Source organism: Haematobia irritans, chromosome 2 (assembly GCF_050003625.1).
Source record: "Haematobia irritans isolate KBUSLIRL chromosome 2, ASM5000362v1, whole genome shotgun sequence".
In the NCBI taxonomy this organism is placed as follows: Eukaryota; Metazoa; Arthropoda; class Insecta; order Diptera; family Muscidae; genus Haematobia; species Haematobia irritans.
The window spans coordinates 233398781-233415961 of NC_134398.1; the positions used below are offsets into that span (position 1 = coordinate 233398781).

At 33.4% G+C, this 17181-nt stretch overlaps 1 protein-coding gene across 3 annotated transcripts in view; it reads right to left on the bottom strand.

Annotated features, from left to right (window-relative positions):
- Nucleotides 1-861: 861 nt before the first annotated feature.
- Nucleotides 862-17181, bottom strand: part of Pde1c (Phosphodiesterase 1c) — a 143751-nt gene continuing 127431 nt past the window's right edge. For all 3 annotated transcript variants that reach the window (XM_075297932.1, XM_075297930.1, XM_075297931.1), the window contains 3 exons: nucleotides 15109-15358; nucleotides 13735-14917; nucleotides 862-10491 (listed from right to left, as the gene is read on the bottom strand). In XM_075297932.1, the coding sequence (XP_075154047.1) occupies nucleotides 10430-10491; nucleotides 13735-14917; nucleotides 15109-15358 (1495 nt within the window). In that variant the 3' untranslated portion in view covers nucleotides 862-10429. The remainder of the gene's footprint in view (nucleotides 10492-13734; nucleotides 14918-15108; nucleotides 15359-17181) is intronic.

Below are 17181 nucleotides of genomic sequence, written 5' to 3' on the forward strand. Positions count from 1 at the left end.
TAAAGTACATATTCTTTATACATTGTTTTTATCGAAAGCTCCAGATCGGTCAAACTAAAACTATTTCAGAGATCTGACTGATTTCGCTTTTTCTTGACTTACTTTTTGCTGTTTCAGCTGATTTTTATGTTGTGTCCGATCAATTTTTTTAAAACAACCAACGAAATTTTAAAGTAGATATGAAATAACTTACACCCAAAGAAATTTGTTAGTAGGGACAGCAGAAAAGTCTGCTAAAACAGCAGAAAGTCTGCTGAAAAAGGGACAGCAGTCACTGTTTGCTGAAATAGCAAACATGTCCTGCTATTTTTTAAGCTCGATTACACTAAAACATGTTTTATTTTGGCTAAAACAAATAAAATGTCAACTTAGGAGCTATCCTAACATAATTAAAACAATATTTTATGGATATCTATAGTATTTGACCAAAAATCTTAATATTTATCGAATTGAGGCATAACAGCAAACAAAATGTTTGCTGATCGTATTTAAGAGATTGTAGGTATATTACAGTGCAAAAATATACCAAAAACTACTTTTGGTTCTTTAATATGCTTTGGGGAAAATTTTTAACTTAAAAATTTTATAAATTGTAGTTCACTTGGCCCTGAAGTACAAAAATATAACAGCAGACATCGACTGTTGTTTTTAGCAGACTTTTTTCTATGAGTGTAGTTTTATTTACTGTACTAACACTAGTCAACATTTTTGATTAACTTTTAGTACACCCAAAGAAAGAAAAGCAGTCACATCGACTGCTGTTTTAGCAGACTTTTTCTATGAGTGTACGCTGCCTTGCTTTCAAACAATTAGTTACAATGAAATTTTGCAATTTTAACTATAATAATAAAACTTCACTGATGAATCTGGTATTTATTTTTATTTTTATTTACTCATCGCTCTTTAAAGTTATTTATAATGTGTATATATTAAATATATGGATAATAAATGTCTTTTACTTATTAATTTTTGTTGTTTATCTTGTTAGATTTCAATGGTTGTATGGATTATCATAGTTTTTCTTTTATTAGTTAGTAAGTGTTTTAAAGTAGTGTTGTGTTGATTTCTAAATAAATATACGTTTTAGTAAGTTCTTATTAATATACAATTGTTTTCTGGTTGTTGCTTGGGTATGGCGAAGTTCTATTCATTGAAGAAATATCAACTCATATCGAATTATTAGCTGTTTTTTCTAAATTAGTATTAAAAATGTTATAGGGCAAGAATAAATTATTTTTTACATAGTCAACAAAAATTCTTATTTGAATTTCTAATATTTTTTGCATTTATTTTCAAGTGCAATGAAATATTCAGATGTTTCTAGTTTTTGTTTTTTCACTACATTTTATAGTTAATTTGCTTATGTATGATTTTGTATATAATTATGTTTGCATGTAAGTATTTAATCCAGTATATATATAAGTTTTGAATTTGTTTCCTTGTTTTGTTACTCATAAACCAACTAATTTTAAATGATTGCTTTCTTTTCAATGTATTTTAAATCCAGTATTTTATTAATTTATGTGTTAGTAGTTTTTGTTTTTGTTTCATTAATTAATTTGTTGCAACAGCTCTTTTTATTTAAACTAAGCTTATATTTTCAACTAATAGATCTCTACTAAAACTACACACGGTTCCACTTGTTCTGTTTTTTTTTTTCATATTTTATGTAATAACAAATATTTTTATTGCAGCAGAATTTTATTTTTTATATTACTATTTATTTTTTATTTGCTTAAACATATGATCAAACGATATGCGCCAAAAAGATTAAGAAACTTTAAATTTCAGTTTGTTTAAAGAAACGGATACACTTAGAAAAACAAATCAACAAGAGTAACTTTTCAAATTGTTTCATAAATTTATTAAGAGCATACTTGCTTGTGTTCAGTGTATGTAATATTTTTATATGTGTTTATATTAATATTATTATTCAATTTCACAGTCTTAGAGGCACTGAGTGCATAGAAACAGAAAAATATATTCATAGGACAAGTCAATAAATGTGGATTTGATAAAAAGATTTCCGGGAAGAGTTATATCAATTTTCAACGAAAATTAATTAAATTCGCCCTGGAAATATGCAATAATTCGAAACTAATAAAGTCCAGATAACTCAGACAATCAATTCCACAGTCTGTGTGTTCTACTCTCCATAATTTTCGTGAATTTAATTCACTAGCATGGTCATGGTAACAAGGCCACACCTGAGAAGGAATTTGATTTATGATGATTGTCTTCCCAGAAAAATTATACATGGTTGCCAAAATCAGATACATACTTTTGAGAAAATAACATGGTTGCTACAAACATGTTCCATGTTCACCATCCAAAAATAACATTTTGCTCTTGAAACATGTTTTGGGTAATCATATTACTTCGCTGGGTGCGGAGAATGTACCACCTATTTTCATATGGATACACTGAAAGAAGAGTTTTCTTTCCGGAGGAACGAAATTTTAGATAAGCCAAATTTTAGATAAGGAGCCACCGTGGTGCAATGGTTAGCATGCCCGCCTTGCATACACAAGGTCGTGGGTTCGATTCCTGCTACGACCGAACACCAAAAAGTTTTTCAGCGGTGGATTATCCCACCTCAGTAATGCTGGTGACATTTCTGAGGGTTTCAAAGCTTCTCTAAGTGGTTTCACTGGAATGTGGAACGCCGTTCGGACTCGGCTATAAAAAGGAGGTCCCTTGTCATTGAGTTTAACATGGAATCGGGCAGCACTCAGTGATAAGAGAGAAGTTCACCAATGTGGTAACACAATGGACTGAATAGTCTAAGTGAGCCTGATACATCGGGCTGCCACATAACCTAACCTAACCTAACCTAGATAAGCCAATTTTTATTTTAGGTGGGTATTAAGTTCGAGTTTAGCCGCTAATTTTCACTAAAGTGAAAACTAAATGAGTAAAAAACCTTATAAAATTATACATATTTGTCGCAGATTTCATTATAACTTGATGGGGAATAACCCAAAGCAAATTTTCACAAAATTTATATTCCTTAAAATGGATTATTAGAGAAAAATAATCGTGAAAAAATGACGATTTTAGCGTCTAAACTCGAACTTAGTACCTACCTTAAAGTGAAAACTAAATCAGTAAAAAAGGCATAATATTATACATATTTGTTGAAAATTTTATTATAACTTGATGGGGAATTGCCCAAAGCAAATTTTCACAAAGTTTGTATTCCTTAAAAAAAAAATGACGATTTTAGCGGCTAAAGGTGAGTACTAAGTTCGAGTTTAGCCGCTAAAATCGCTAAAGTGAAAACTAAATCAGTAAGAAAATGCATGAAATTATACATATTTGTTGCAAATTTTATTATAACTTGATGGGGAAAAGCCCACCTTAAAGATGGATATTAAGTTCGAGTTTAGCCGCTAAAATCATAATTTTTCCACGATTACTTTTCTTTAATAATCCATTTTAAGGAATACAAACTTTGTGAAAATTTGCTTTGGGCTATTCCCCATCAAGTTATAATGAAATCTGCAACAAATATGTATAATTTTATACCTTGTTTTACTGATTAAATTTTCACTTTAAGGTGAGTATTAAGTTCGAGTTTAGCCGCTAAAATCGCTAAAGTGAAAACTAAATCAGTAAGAAAAATGCATGAAATTATACATATTTGTTGCAAATTTTATTATAACTTGATGGGGAAAAGCCCAAAGCAAATTTTCACAAAGTTTGTATTCCTTAAAGGCCGGTACTATGTTCATTCTTGCGAAAAATTTTTATGGAAACCATTATTTCGCACATAGAAAGCGGCGTTTTTTTAGGTAGCTTGGAGCGCTATTTTACAGGGAGCGATATTGGATTAAGTTGGTTGTGTTGCTTGTTTTTACAAAATAGCATTTTATTTTTCCTTGGGCAATTGATCTGCTATTCCTTTGATCCTTTGTATAGTTTCGGAACAAAAATATGGTCCGTGTTTGATTTATAAACCCGCACAAATAGTTTTTAATAAATAAATTATTTCTTAATTCACATTGCAAATGGCGCCGTGCTATAAACGTCAGTTTTTCAACACGAAAAAACAAAGTATCACAAATGGAAAAAATTTCGCAAATTTTTCGCATTTTTTGGTTTTGTATGGAGTTTCAACGCGAAAACCGAACAGAGTACCGGCCTTAAAATGGATTATTAAGGAAAAGTAACCGTGAAAAATTGACGTTTTTAGCGGATAAACTCGAACTTAATACCCACCTTTAGTGAAAAAAATACGATTTTAGTGGCTAAACTCGAACTTAATACCCACCTTTTGACGTTAAAAATTTGGGGGAAAATCGTTGAACGGCTTATCATAAATTCGGAATCATTTGCTCTAAAGGTGGGTATTAAGTTCGAGTTTAGCCGCTAAAATCGTCATTTTTTCACGATTACTTATCTTTAATAATCTATTTTAAGGAATACAAACTATGTGAATATTTGCTTTGGTCTTTTCCCCATCAAGTTATGAAAAAATTTGCAACAAATATGTATAATTTTATGCCTTTTTCTTACTGATTTAGTTTTCACTTTAGCGATTTTAGCGGCTAAACTCGAACTTAGTACCCACCTTAAACGAAAATACTTCATACTTCATAATTTCGTTCCAGAGGAAAGTATTTTTTCTTTGCGTGTAGTTATAAAAATTATAAGATTGGATGTGAAAAAAATCTCTCAATGCTTTAAGATTTTGAGCTTTAATGTAGCTGAAGTAAATTTGGAGACTTTTTAATATTTTTTGAAAAGCCAACTTATCGACTTTGAGATGGGGGTAAAAGTCTACTTTCGACAAATCAGTTTTCGATCGCTTGTATTAGGTAGATTTTTAGAAAACTATTAGTAATGACATTTAAAAATTTCCCGAAACACCAACAAATTTACTGAAAAGGGGATATCTCTCTGCTAGATCAACAAACTGAGTCTGATCTTGTCTAACCTCGAAATATCAAATATTGGTTTAAATGGATTTAAAAAAATTTTATATAAAGTAATGTGAGATGTAGTATATTTAAAATAATTGGAAAATCCCTACAAATAACTGCTGTTGTTTTACAGCATTTAAATTTCTTTTATATTAAGAGATTTCTGTTCTTATTCTCTAATGGCGATACATTACTACACTCATAGAAAAAAGTCTACTAAAAACAGCAGTCGATGCCTGCTGTTATATTTTTGTACTTCAAGGCCAAATGAACAACAATTTATAAAATTTTTAGGTTATAAATTTTTCCCCAAAGCATATTTAAGAACCAAAAGTAGTGTTTGGTATAGTTTTTCAGTGTAATATACTTACAAGCTCCTAAATACGATCAGCAAGTATTTTGTTTGCTGTTATGCCTCAATTCGATAAATATTCAGATTTCTGGTCAAGTACTATAGATATTCATAAAATATTGGTTTAATTATGTTAGGATAGCCTCTAAGTTGACATTTTTATTTGTTTTAGACAAAATAAAACATGTTTTAGTGTAATCGAGCTTCAAAAATAGCAGAAAATGTTTGCTATTTCAGCAAACAGTGACTGCTGTCCCTTTTTTCAGCAGACTTTCTGCTGTTTTAGCAGACTTTTCTGCTGTCCCTACTAACAAATTTCTTTGGGTGGTTTATCTCTCTCAATATTGCTAGTGACTTTTCCAAGTGTTTTGAAGCTTCTCCAAATGGTTTCATCTATCAGAAGGAGGAGGCAACACTCAAGAATCAAGTGTGTCACCTGTGGTATCGCTACGGACTGAATAGTCTAGGTGATTCTAAAATAACGGGCTGTCAGCCGTTACCTTCACACATGTGAAGTTTGTTAAAGCTGAAAATAACAAAATTTTCATCTTTTTTCGACTTAATCGTTTGAAAAGAAGATAACATACTAATTTACAATTTTTCGTTTTGGGTAAATATTTATCCATTCTTACCATAACAGGGGAGACGAATAGCAATTTTGCAATTTTTTGCACCAAAGGCTTCTGTCTTTTTCGTTCCATAGAGGATCTAGTGTCTTTATATCGTCTTTTCGTTCATTTAGATGACTCTCTGGCTGTGATGGTGTCAAACAGATGTCCAAGATGGAAAGAGATATTACCCAAGAACATTTATTATTTATAATTAGTTGTGGTTTATCCCCCTACAGTAATGCTGGTGAAATTTCCTTGTGTTCGAAGCTTATCCAAGTGGTGGTATGAAACGCTGTTAGGTCTCGCTTATTAAAAAGAGGTCCATAAAAAAGGTATCGGGTTGCACAGAAGAGAGAAATCTAAATGAGCCAGAAATAAAATGACTTATATCAGTACAGTTTTTTCAGTGTACTGATATAAGTTTTATGGCGAAACAAACAAAATCCATATTTAACATAAGAGAAACCTTTGAAGTAACTGGTAGAGTTATGGTGAACATAAATTGAAATTATTAATACAATTTGTATCATCCAGTATTTTTGACTAGCCTTACAATTATCCTAAAAAGTTGACAAAGAAAACTATATTGCCAGACCTTTTAGAAGGGTCCTTGTGGTTTACTATTGGTTGATTGATTATTTGGATGTTTGAATTGAGTGCAGTGTTTCTTGTTTGATTTTAATATAACTATTTGTTTTTTAGTTGCTTCCATTATTTGGTTTACTTTTTATTGATGATTTTTTATTATGTTTATAATGTTTTTGTTTTTTTTTTTGTTAAGTAGTACATATATATATAGAATATTTTGTGTGTTTCAATATTGTTTATATCTTCGTGTTTGTTTCATTACTACCTTAATAAAGCTATGATCCCAATGTTCAGCTGATATTATGGTACCTTACTGCTAAGTACATTTACCATTGCTCTGATTCCAAATGAAGAGAGATACAATCTAATGAAATTATGTTTATGACGAAAACAAAAACAAATAATTTTGAGGACCACTGCTGTCGACTTTTGTGGCTCCATTTTTTAATGGGTGGGTTCGATTTGAATCGAATGTCTATACATAAATTACTCTCCTTTAACTATTGCCTAAATTAAAAATAGAATTACGTTTGTGGTGATTTCGTCCCGCGAAACACTTGGCTATATCAAAATAATGCTAGAGGAGGAATTGGATGGGTGGGAGATTGCTTTCTTCCACATCCACATAATTCTCAAGTTTCAGAGCAATGGTAAACCTTAAAAGACTGGTCCCGCTATCAGACATTTTGAAAAACGTTTTTAATATTTTTTAACACTTTCTTGAGTGTATTCTCAATTGAGTTTATAACAAGAAATAAAAGATCAACTTAATCTGTGATATATTAACAAAAATACATATCTTTCAACCGAAGCATTTCATGTGTTTGTATAAAAATAACATTTGTTCATTAAACTATATTCATTCCATTATAGTATAGTAAATAGTTTTGTATTAAATATTACAGGCTTAATAAATGTCTTAGCAAATAGAGTTTTCCATTACATTTGTTACAATAAAACAAAAATTGAGAAATAAATTTTAGTACATAGTATGTATAGAGATAGAGAGCTAAGGAGATTGAAAATATTGTTCGAATGTAGATCTTCTAAATCATTAAAAATATATACAACTGGTGATTAATTGCTAACATAACATTTAGGTACATCTGGTTTTTTTCTCAACAACTTTTCTCGTGTCTGTTACTAATCCTTCTGGTACTAGTTTGCCATATGTCTATATAGTATTATAATTGTACATTTGTAATTTTATTGACTTTGGTACAAAGGTTTAACATATGTTTAATTATATATATAGGAGATGTGGGAGACCTAAAGCGAGGCTCTGGAAAGCGGTAACTAATTATTTTGAAGTTTGATTCTATCGCAACGAGAACAGTATGTGCATAAATGAGAAATTTCCGTTCGATTTCGTAATAAAACCCATTCATGCTCTTGGTAAAATAAAACAGCGCCAAATATATGGATTTACGGTTAGGCCAGCATAAGAATACGTAGAAGCAAACTGGGGTTTTTAATAAACAGTTTATCGGAATTTGTAAATGAATTAAAAAAATATATAAATATTTCTTAATCTAATAGTTTAAATAAGCCAAAAATATCATCAGTGTTAATTCCAATATAGCTAGTAGTTCAAAGTTTGATGTTGCCTTGCTATTCTTAGACTCTTAAATGACACCATAACAATCGTCAACCGTGAAGCTAAATCTATGTGCCAGTCGCTGGCACATCAGAGTCACTAGGAAAAATATAATAGCTGTTGTGGACTTTGCAGCGATAGCAACAATCTAAGTGATCTGTGGTATTTTGTAAATCAATTGAGAATTATTAAATGTAATGTGTTCTAAAAGCCACAATTTTATGTAATCTTATATGAGTACACTTGAAATGCCCTATTTGTAACCATACCCAGGTTACAAAATAGACGCATAGTAAAGTTCCTCTTTCTTTTTCTTCTCAATAGTGACGGTGCTTTTATTAGATTTAGATATCGTATACGTCTGTTATCGACGCGATGGGGATTCTAAGAAGTGCCGACAAATTTAAAAAATCGATTAGAAGCAATTGTCAGATATTTAAAAAAGCATATGAAAATTTCATAGCATGAACCTTTGAGGTTGGTATAACCGAACTCTTCTGTAGATCTATCCCATAGATGTGATAGCGTTTGATTACACCCACAGAATTAAGTCTGATTGTTGTTTAATTTTAATGTCAAGGCTATCGAGCAAAAATTCATAAGAATTTGAAGAATTTTCATAGTTTTTGTTTATTATGATTGTCAAATATTTGTACGCATTATGGGAATAATAAAGGCTGAGTTACATACCATGCGTTAATGCGTCAGGTGATTGAACAGTTGAATTTTCTCTTTCAAAGCAACACTTTTGTTAGAGTGCTTCAAACTGAAAAAAATTAACCCTTCCATCAACGCACGAATTAACGCATGATATGTAACTCAACCTTAATACATATTGCTAGGAGATGAGATATGTATGTCGAGTCTCCGAATATCTGGGATAAGAAGCTCTCATTTGGCCAATAAAAGCTTTTATACTGAATATATAAAACGTTCACACGTTCATGCAACTTTAAAATTTTCGCATGAAATAATATTGATACGCATATCAATTTGTTGTTTCCCTTTTAATATTTTTAATACCAGGCTGATTTTCTCTTTCCAATCCATATTGGTTCGCTGTAAGCGGCTTAACATGTGAAATTGTAAAAGAAATTTTACATAATTACTGTATGTGTAAAACAATTGTAGGTGGGAAAAAGAATTATGTACTCTCAAGGGAATTCTAAACTTCAAAGCTTAGCTCTAAGGTCACCTCATCACCTCTGTGTAAATATACACAACCCGTGGTTGTGATTGCGTATTACCTGTATCAACAATTGTTGGAGGTACGTAACCATGGTCCAAATGTAGATGTGTACATTAGAGCGTATCGAAGAAATCGTATTTGGTTTCAATAAGGTGAATTTGCAGAATTGTGGATCCTGCATAATTATCGAGCGGGCTTCAGCGAAAATGATATTAAATTTCGATTTTGAAGAGATTTAACAAAACTAAGGATGTCTTTATTTTTATACTTGTTTGTTAATTTATGAGTTTTGTTAACAAACATAATATGGAACTTAAAGTTCACGACATTTGCGATTATAGAATTGTAGCAAACTTAATAATGAATTCCTTATGCTCACCTTCTACCTCATTTTCCTGTCAACTCTATTCATTTGATAACAATATATTTATGAAAACCAGCACGTTTCCAATCTGCCTTTTGTTTGGGTCTTGTTGTTATCGCCAATGTACTTCTGTTTACACTGTATTATCGGCGAATTTCAAAACGAGTTTTTCGATACGTTCTATATTATACATATATAGGCATAACATTAGCATTATTATCATTTTTGAGTAGATTTACATTTATGTACGGAGAATTTTATTATTATTATTATTTTTAGTATTTACAAATAATCTGAAATAAAAACATACAAGAATAATTTGTTTTTGAAAATATTCTTTTTTTTTTCCAAAGTCAAGCGTATTAATGTGGTGTTTTTTGTTCTTTGTCTTGTAGTGAATAAGATTCCTTTTCCAAGTACATACAATATTGTTTTCCTTTATTTTGTGTGTTTTTTTTTTCTTTTTCTTTTGTTTCGGATCACTTATTAAGTACAATACAATAGATGTAAGTTCTTAAAGCAATTATTACTCATGTAAGAAAATGTTCATCAACATCAACTTAGTGCTCTATGGCCTGCACTCCTTCCGGTAGGTCCTTTCTTGTGATTGTGTATGCGGTTTGTTGATGAGAAATACATTTTTGTATTTTGTTTGTTTTTCTTTTTGTATGCATATATATATTTTTTTTGTATTATATTTGAGCTTATTCATCCAAATAGGTTTTTGTATGCTACTCTGAGAAGTTCATACGAAGGACGTTTTTGTTGTTCTGATTAGTTTATCGACTTAAAGAGATATTCTTTTAATTCTCTGGTTGCTTATCAGCTTCTTCCAATGCAGCTGCCGCTGCTCTGGCTTCTGCATCTAAAAAGCAAAAATAAACAATTTTTGTAATATTAAATAAATATGTATATATATCTTAAACATAAAATGTAATTATGGTTTATCGATCGCGGTTGTCTCTCGCTTTTAGAATTGTCGATCAAACTTAAAAAAAAAAACTGATTTTGAGTTTTTATAATTTAAAAAATCTATAATTCTGTCTTAATATCTTAAAATTTAATATTATGAAAATTTAATATTATCATTATTTATTCATTGAATTATAAATGTACGGAGTTTGTAAATGTATCTTAACATTGGGCCAACAAAGGACAGTTACCAATACCTAAAAAAGGGAGAAGTCACCAGAGGGAATATATTAAAGTTCGATTAAACTGATCTAACACAAAAATTAAGATTTTCAAAGTTTTTGACTTAATATTCCATTAGAAAATTCCTAAAATTACAGTAGGGATACAAATGGAATGGGCCAAAAATAGATTTTATAGAAGAGAAATTGAAGTACCTCTTCGTTGGAGGGGAACATTTTGAAAACTCTACCAAAATTCCAAGAATTCTACCAAGCACTCAAATAACAAAAAATCAAAAATAACATTTTGCTGTATTCCTTCTTTATGTTCATGGTTTATTTCATTGTTGCCAGGTGATTTTTGAATCTTCCCCCCAAATATTAAGAAATAAAAAATTGGTCTAGAGTTTTTTCAACCCATAGGTTAGGTGGCAGCCCAATGTATCAGGCTCACTTAGACTATTCAGTCCATTGTGATACCACAGTGGTGAACTTCTCTCTTATCACTAAGTGCTGCCCGAATCCATGCTAAGCTCAATGACAAGGGACCTCTTTTTTTAGCCGAGTCCGAACGGCGTTCCACATTGTAGTGAAACCACTTATGCGCTTTACAGACTATCAGTTATTCCGGACGGAATGTCGGTGTTTGTAAAGAATCTTACAGTGTGTCGGATCGATACACTGTCGTCCGGAATAACTGATAAAGGGTGATACGGTCAAAATTTGGTCAATATAAACTTGACGTATTTCTTTCAATTTTGCATTTAAAAAACCTGAACACCCCTCATTTTGAAGGTGTGTGTGTGTAGAATGTTGCTCCTATTTTGATTTTGAAATTCACTCTTCAGTTGTCAAAATGCCGTCCAAGCAAGAAGAGCAGCGTATCAAAATTTTGCTCGCGCATCGCGAAAATCCGAGCTACTCGCACGCAAAGCTGGCAAAATCGCTAAAAGTTGCCAAATCAACTGTTACAAATGTAATTAAAGAGTTTGGGGAACGTCTGTCGACAGCCAGGAAGTCTGGATCGGGGGGAAATCGAAAACCGGAAGCCGCTGAGACGACAAAGAGAGTTGCCGGTAGTTTCAAGCGAACCCCTAAACTCTCTCTCCGAGATGCCGCAAATAAGCTGGGTGTATCGTCTACAACCGTGCATCGAGCCAAAAAAACGAACCGGACTATCGACTTACAAGAAGGTAGTGACTCCAAATCGCGATGATAAAAAAATACGACGGCCAAAGCGCGATCCCGGAGGCTGTACACGACGATGCTGACGAAGTTTGACTGCGTGGTAATGGACGACGAAACCTACGTCAAAGCCGACTACAAGCAGCTTCCGGGACAGGAGGCAAAAGGAAGGGGAAAGGTAGCAGATATTTTCAAGCACATAAAACTGTCAAAGTTCGCAAAGAAATATCTGGTTTGGCAAGCCATCTGTACCTGTTGCTTGAAAAGCAGCATTTTCATAGCTTCCGGGACTGTCAACCAAGAAATTTACGTGAAAGAGTGTTTGAATAAACGTCTGCTGCCTTTCCTGAAGAAACACGGTTGTTCCGTACTGTTTTGACCGGATTTGGCATCATTACGGTAAAAAGGCCATGGAGTGGTACGCCGCCAACAACGTGCAGGTGGTTCCCAAGGACAAGAACCCTCCCAACACGCCAGAGTTCCGCCCAATTGAGAAATACTGGCCTATTGTCAAGCGGAACCTAAAGAAGACCAAAAAAACTGCTAAGGACGAGCAGCAGTTCAAGGCAAACTGGCTTTCTGCGGCGAAGAAGGTGGACAAGGTGGCTGTACAAAATCTGATGGCAGGTGTCAAGCGTGAGGCCCGGCAATTCGGATTTGGAAAAGCGAAAGCCTAACTGTATATTTTTCCTGAATTTTATACTAATTGAAAGAAATTTAATTTGATTGTTTAAATAATCAATCACGCGTTTTCCCCTGACCAAATTTTGACCGTATCATCCTTTAGTCTGTAAAGCGCATTAGAGAAGTTTTGAAACACTCACAAATGTCGCCAACATTAATGAGGTGGGATAATCCAGCGCTGAACCATTGCACCTCGGTCAGAATTGTTCCAAATTTGGTTGAAATTTGCTCCACTTTATGAGGTCTAATGGTGTTTTCTTTTCTGAAAAAATTGCTTTGCCGTCATTTCGTCTGTACAGAATGCGCATTTTTAAAATGTTACCAGCAACCTAAACAAATGCTATCAGTTCAGGGGCAGAAAAGAATTCAAAGAAGGAAACAGGGCAATCGCAGCACTCTCGTTTGTTGGCAGTGATGAAAATGCCCGTAATTTGCCTCTATGCGTGGCACTATTTTCACAACAGAATTCGAAGCCTTTTCCACTTTTGCCTGTTTTTTTAGAAAAGAACCTAAAAAGTACATTTTCCGGGCAAATGCACAAAAAGTGCGCATTTTTTACAAGAAAAGAAAACGCCATAAGATATTTTTTTACCCCCAAAAATCCCCCTAAATAAATGTTACCCCTAAAAATCCCCCTAAACGTGCAAAAATCCCCTACATTTGGGGGGGAACCCCTAACCTGGCAACACTGGTTTATTTACACACTTGGTCTATTGTGATAGCGCTAGCCAGAATTATAGTTTCTCTCTAAACTCACAATAAAACTATCTTATCGATATTAACAGCTAATTTCCAATATCCGAAACGAATGCTTTCGTTCGACTAGGATGCCCAGCTGAATTTATAAAGGAAAATCAGCTGTTTATTGCATTTCACTTCGGATATGAGAAATTGGCTGTAAGAAAATTTCCCGTAGACATTTATTCTTGGGGGTACGAACTTAACATTCTGATCTTTTTCGCAAGACTTCTATTCTCAACAATAAATCAAAGTCCATTATGTGTCCGTTCCTTACCTAGTGCTTGATCAACTAACATAATACGATTTCTTTACGCTACATAGCATACAAATTATATCGGGAAGGATTAAGATTGAACAAATCCTACCTTTGATTGCTTGTTCCTTCCAAATCTTCTTATTGTCGGTTAGACAGGCAACCCAAGGTTTGCGAATTGTAAACTTTTGCTTAAATGCTGTAGCTGCCGCAGTTGAATTGGAGTTGCCACCGCCAGAACTTTGGGCTACTGTCGTCTGGGTGGTGGTTTTGTTATCCTCTGAACTTTTATTTTCATTGTCTTCTGTGATTGCTTCGCAGGTAGAACGATTCTTCAAACTACTTCGACTTGCACTGCCCGCCGTGGGCCCATCCACAGGTACATCGCCGGCGTCTATACTAGCATTTACATTTTTGCACATGGGCGCTATGGGGGCCAAAACATGCTCCAGCATATCCGCCATAACAGACATACTAGGATCCACAATGAAGTCAATAAAACCAATCTGTGATTCAGCCACCAATGTGTTATTCCTATCACACAATGGACTGAACGGTAGTCCCAATTCTCGCTCCAAGTCACCCTGACGGAAGAATTCCTCCAACAATAACATCGTCCAGCGATGATGAAGATTCCACCGTTTGGCAGGATGCGAGATGTCACAACAATGCAGAACCAAGGCTAAAGCTTTCGACTTATCGACAGTAGCCTCGTTTAAGGTGAGCAGATTTTTCATATTTTTCAATTGCTGAAAGTGGAAGGACATGTCTGTCGAGAGCACCATATCAATAATGAGAGTACGCAGTTCTCGATATTCTTCACGTGACAGATTCGATAGTACATTGCAGTCATCATCCTTCAGCAAACGAAATGCGGCACTTATATGATGATTCTCCAAGACGGCACGATCGTTGTACAACAAAGCCGTTTCTGAGCCGGACATCACATGGAAATTGTTTGTAGTGCCGGTGTGTTCGTAATCGTGTATGAGGGCTGCCAAAAGGGTGGCATAGATTTCGAGATCGGTCAGCCAATTCATTAGGCCCGTTTGGCACAGCATATGATGGACAGTTTGGGTAACATCCGCAGCATGCAAATTATTATGATATGGATTGCGATAGCGGCAATAGCCCTCCTCAATGCGGTTCAAAAATGTTTCCAGAGTTGCAGGAGCAATCTTGAATTTGTGTATAATACCATAACGATTGAGCAAATCATAGCCAATGTATTTGACCGGTTGGCCATTGGCTGCCTCAGCCAATGCAAAAACATCAAAGCACCAATCATCCAAACTCTAATCATAAAGAAAGACGTGGAATTAGTAAGCAAATTGATTTATTCTAAATTCGAGTGAGCCTCTAACGAAGGAGATTAATCTCTATTATTATTCGGATAATGATGTTATCCACTATTTAATTTATCGATATGCAAACGATGTTTCCGCTAGAGGTGAACACTCGGTTTTGGGACTTGGACTTGTCTTACCTTGAGGACTTTGACTACTTCTGTCGGAAATGTCATCAACGCTGTACTCGATACCCGCCGATAAATACGATCCACAAAAATACCCGCTCGTATAGCATGTGCCACTGAACGGAATTTCGGCTTCTCATCGGTTTTCTTGCGTGTCGTTGCCAGCTGTCTTGTAAATGTGGAAGCCAACCATTCTCTAACTTCAGGTGGTACTGCGTCCGGTTGTACTTCCGACAATTCATCATCTTCATCGGCAAGACGTCTAAAGGGGATTCGTGAAGGATTCATAGGACATACGAAAGGTTGGTTTAAGGGAAAAAGAGAAAAAGCACAGATATTAGTATTTCAAAGCCTCACAAGTTTCTTCGAAACGTCAAACTTATACAAATTAATAATACGCACTGAAACTTAAAAAGTAAAACAAAATTCAATAGAACTCATTTTAGACAACGGAAAAGTGTATTTATGTCATTCACTAAATAGCTTGGTTAAAAAAAGGAAAAGTATAAGGAGACTAACTAAATAAAGATGTTCAAAAGATTAAAAGAAAGAATATAACGGATGAAATAATTTGAAAATTTTTGTCTCGAAAAGTGCTGAAGTATTGTGGATATGGTGTTCGTGGGCTATTAGTGATTGGTGGGTAAGTGGATTGGTGCATGTTCCAGTTATATGTGTGGCGAAGAAGTGTTTTCATAAAGTGATTAATTAGTGTTGCAAAAGCAAATCGAAACGAAAGTACCCTTAAATCTTACTGGTGGTAATTTACTCTGTAATATTTCCGTATAAATTGCTAAAGCATCCTATGTCGGTGTGGATAGTATACATATTACTACTTTTATGGGTGGGGGTGGGGAGACGCCAAAATTACAGAAACCCTAATGGTTAGTACATACAAGCAGTAAAAATATTTAAAATTTTCTCTATAGGGTATAAAAGAACATAAATTTTGGTAGAACACAAAAGAGCATTTCATCTAAGGTAAAAAAATTTAAAGACTACTAAAATAGTTTATCAATTGAAATAAATACGAAACAATAAAAATATATATTTGTTAAATTTATTAACCATTTTCCGTTTGTTTTGTAGCATACTTGTGAAACATTCCCCCACTAAGTTTACTGGACAATTCTGTATATTCCTATATCGATGAAGAATTTCGATTGTAAAATCGGAGAACGCAGAGCACTTTAGCGATATTTCTTCACGAATACTCAGAGTTTGTGATGTTATCGGTTTCAACAACAGACCCTATGTGCCACTAATGAAGATTTACCATAAATTAAGTTAAATCCCAATATTTTATATACACACCCAGAAAAAAGTGCCTTCGAAACTAAAGGAAAAAATTTTCATCAATATAGTTTATCCATTTTATTTCCATTAAGGTAAATTTTTGTGAAAAATAATAAAATTTACTCGTTTCAGTAAAAAAATCCTAAACTGTAAGCAGTTAGGATTAGTTCATTAACTAGAATAAGGCATGGAATTTTACTCATACTATTTTCTTCGCTGGGTATAAGAATTTACTACTGAAAAAGAAAATTTTATTCACCGATAACAAAGCATTCGTAAAAATAAACAAAAACCGAACTAAAACCAAGTTTCCTCAAAATTAGTAAAATTTCTTATAAAATGATAATTGCTACTTCCTTTATAATAGAAAGTTTTTCATACATACGAACAACACTTGGCATAGAAAAATATTTTAGTTCATTCGTACTAAGAAGTATGCAATCCTTTCAAAACTTAAGGAAACACACTTGTTAGAATATAAGAAATTTTCCTACATTTCTATTGTCTACCTGTAATCGATACCTGTCATCGTAATCGATGTGTTTGCGCGTGGGTGTAATCGATATATTTGCGCGTCGGTTGTTTTTTAGTTGGAATCGCGTTGTTTTGGTATGCGGAGAGATTGTTAAAAAATAATATGGTAAAATAATATAATAAATAACAAATAAAATATATAAAATATTTGTTATTTTAAATTAGTGAGAAAAATTTTCGTTTTTTTAAATAAATCTATCAATGTTCGTGATAGTGTATAAAGAAAGAAAACACCAGCAGAATAACAACCCTTTC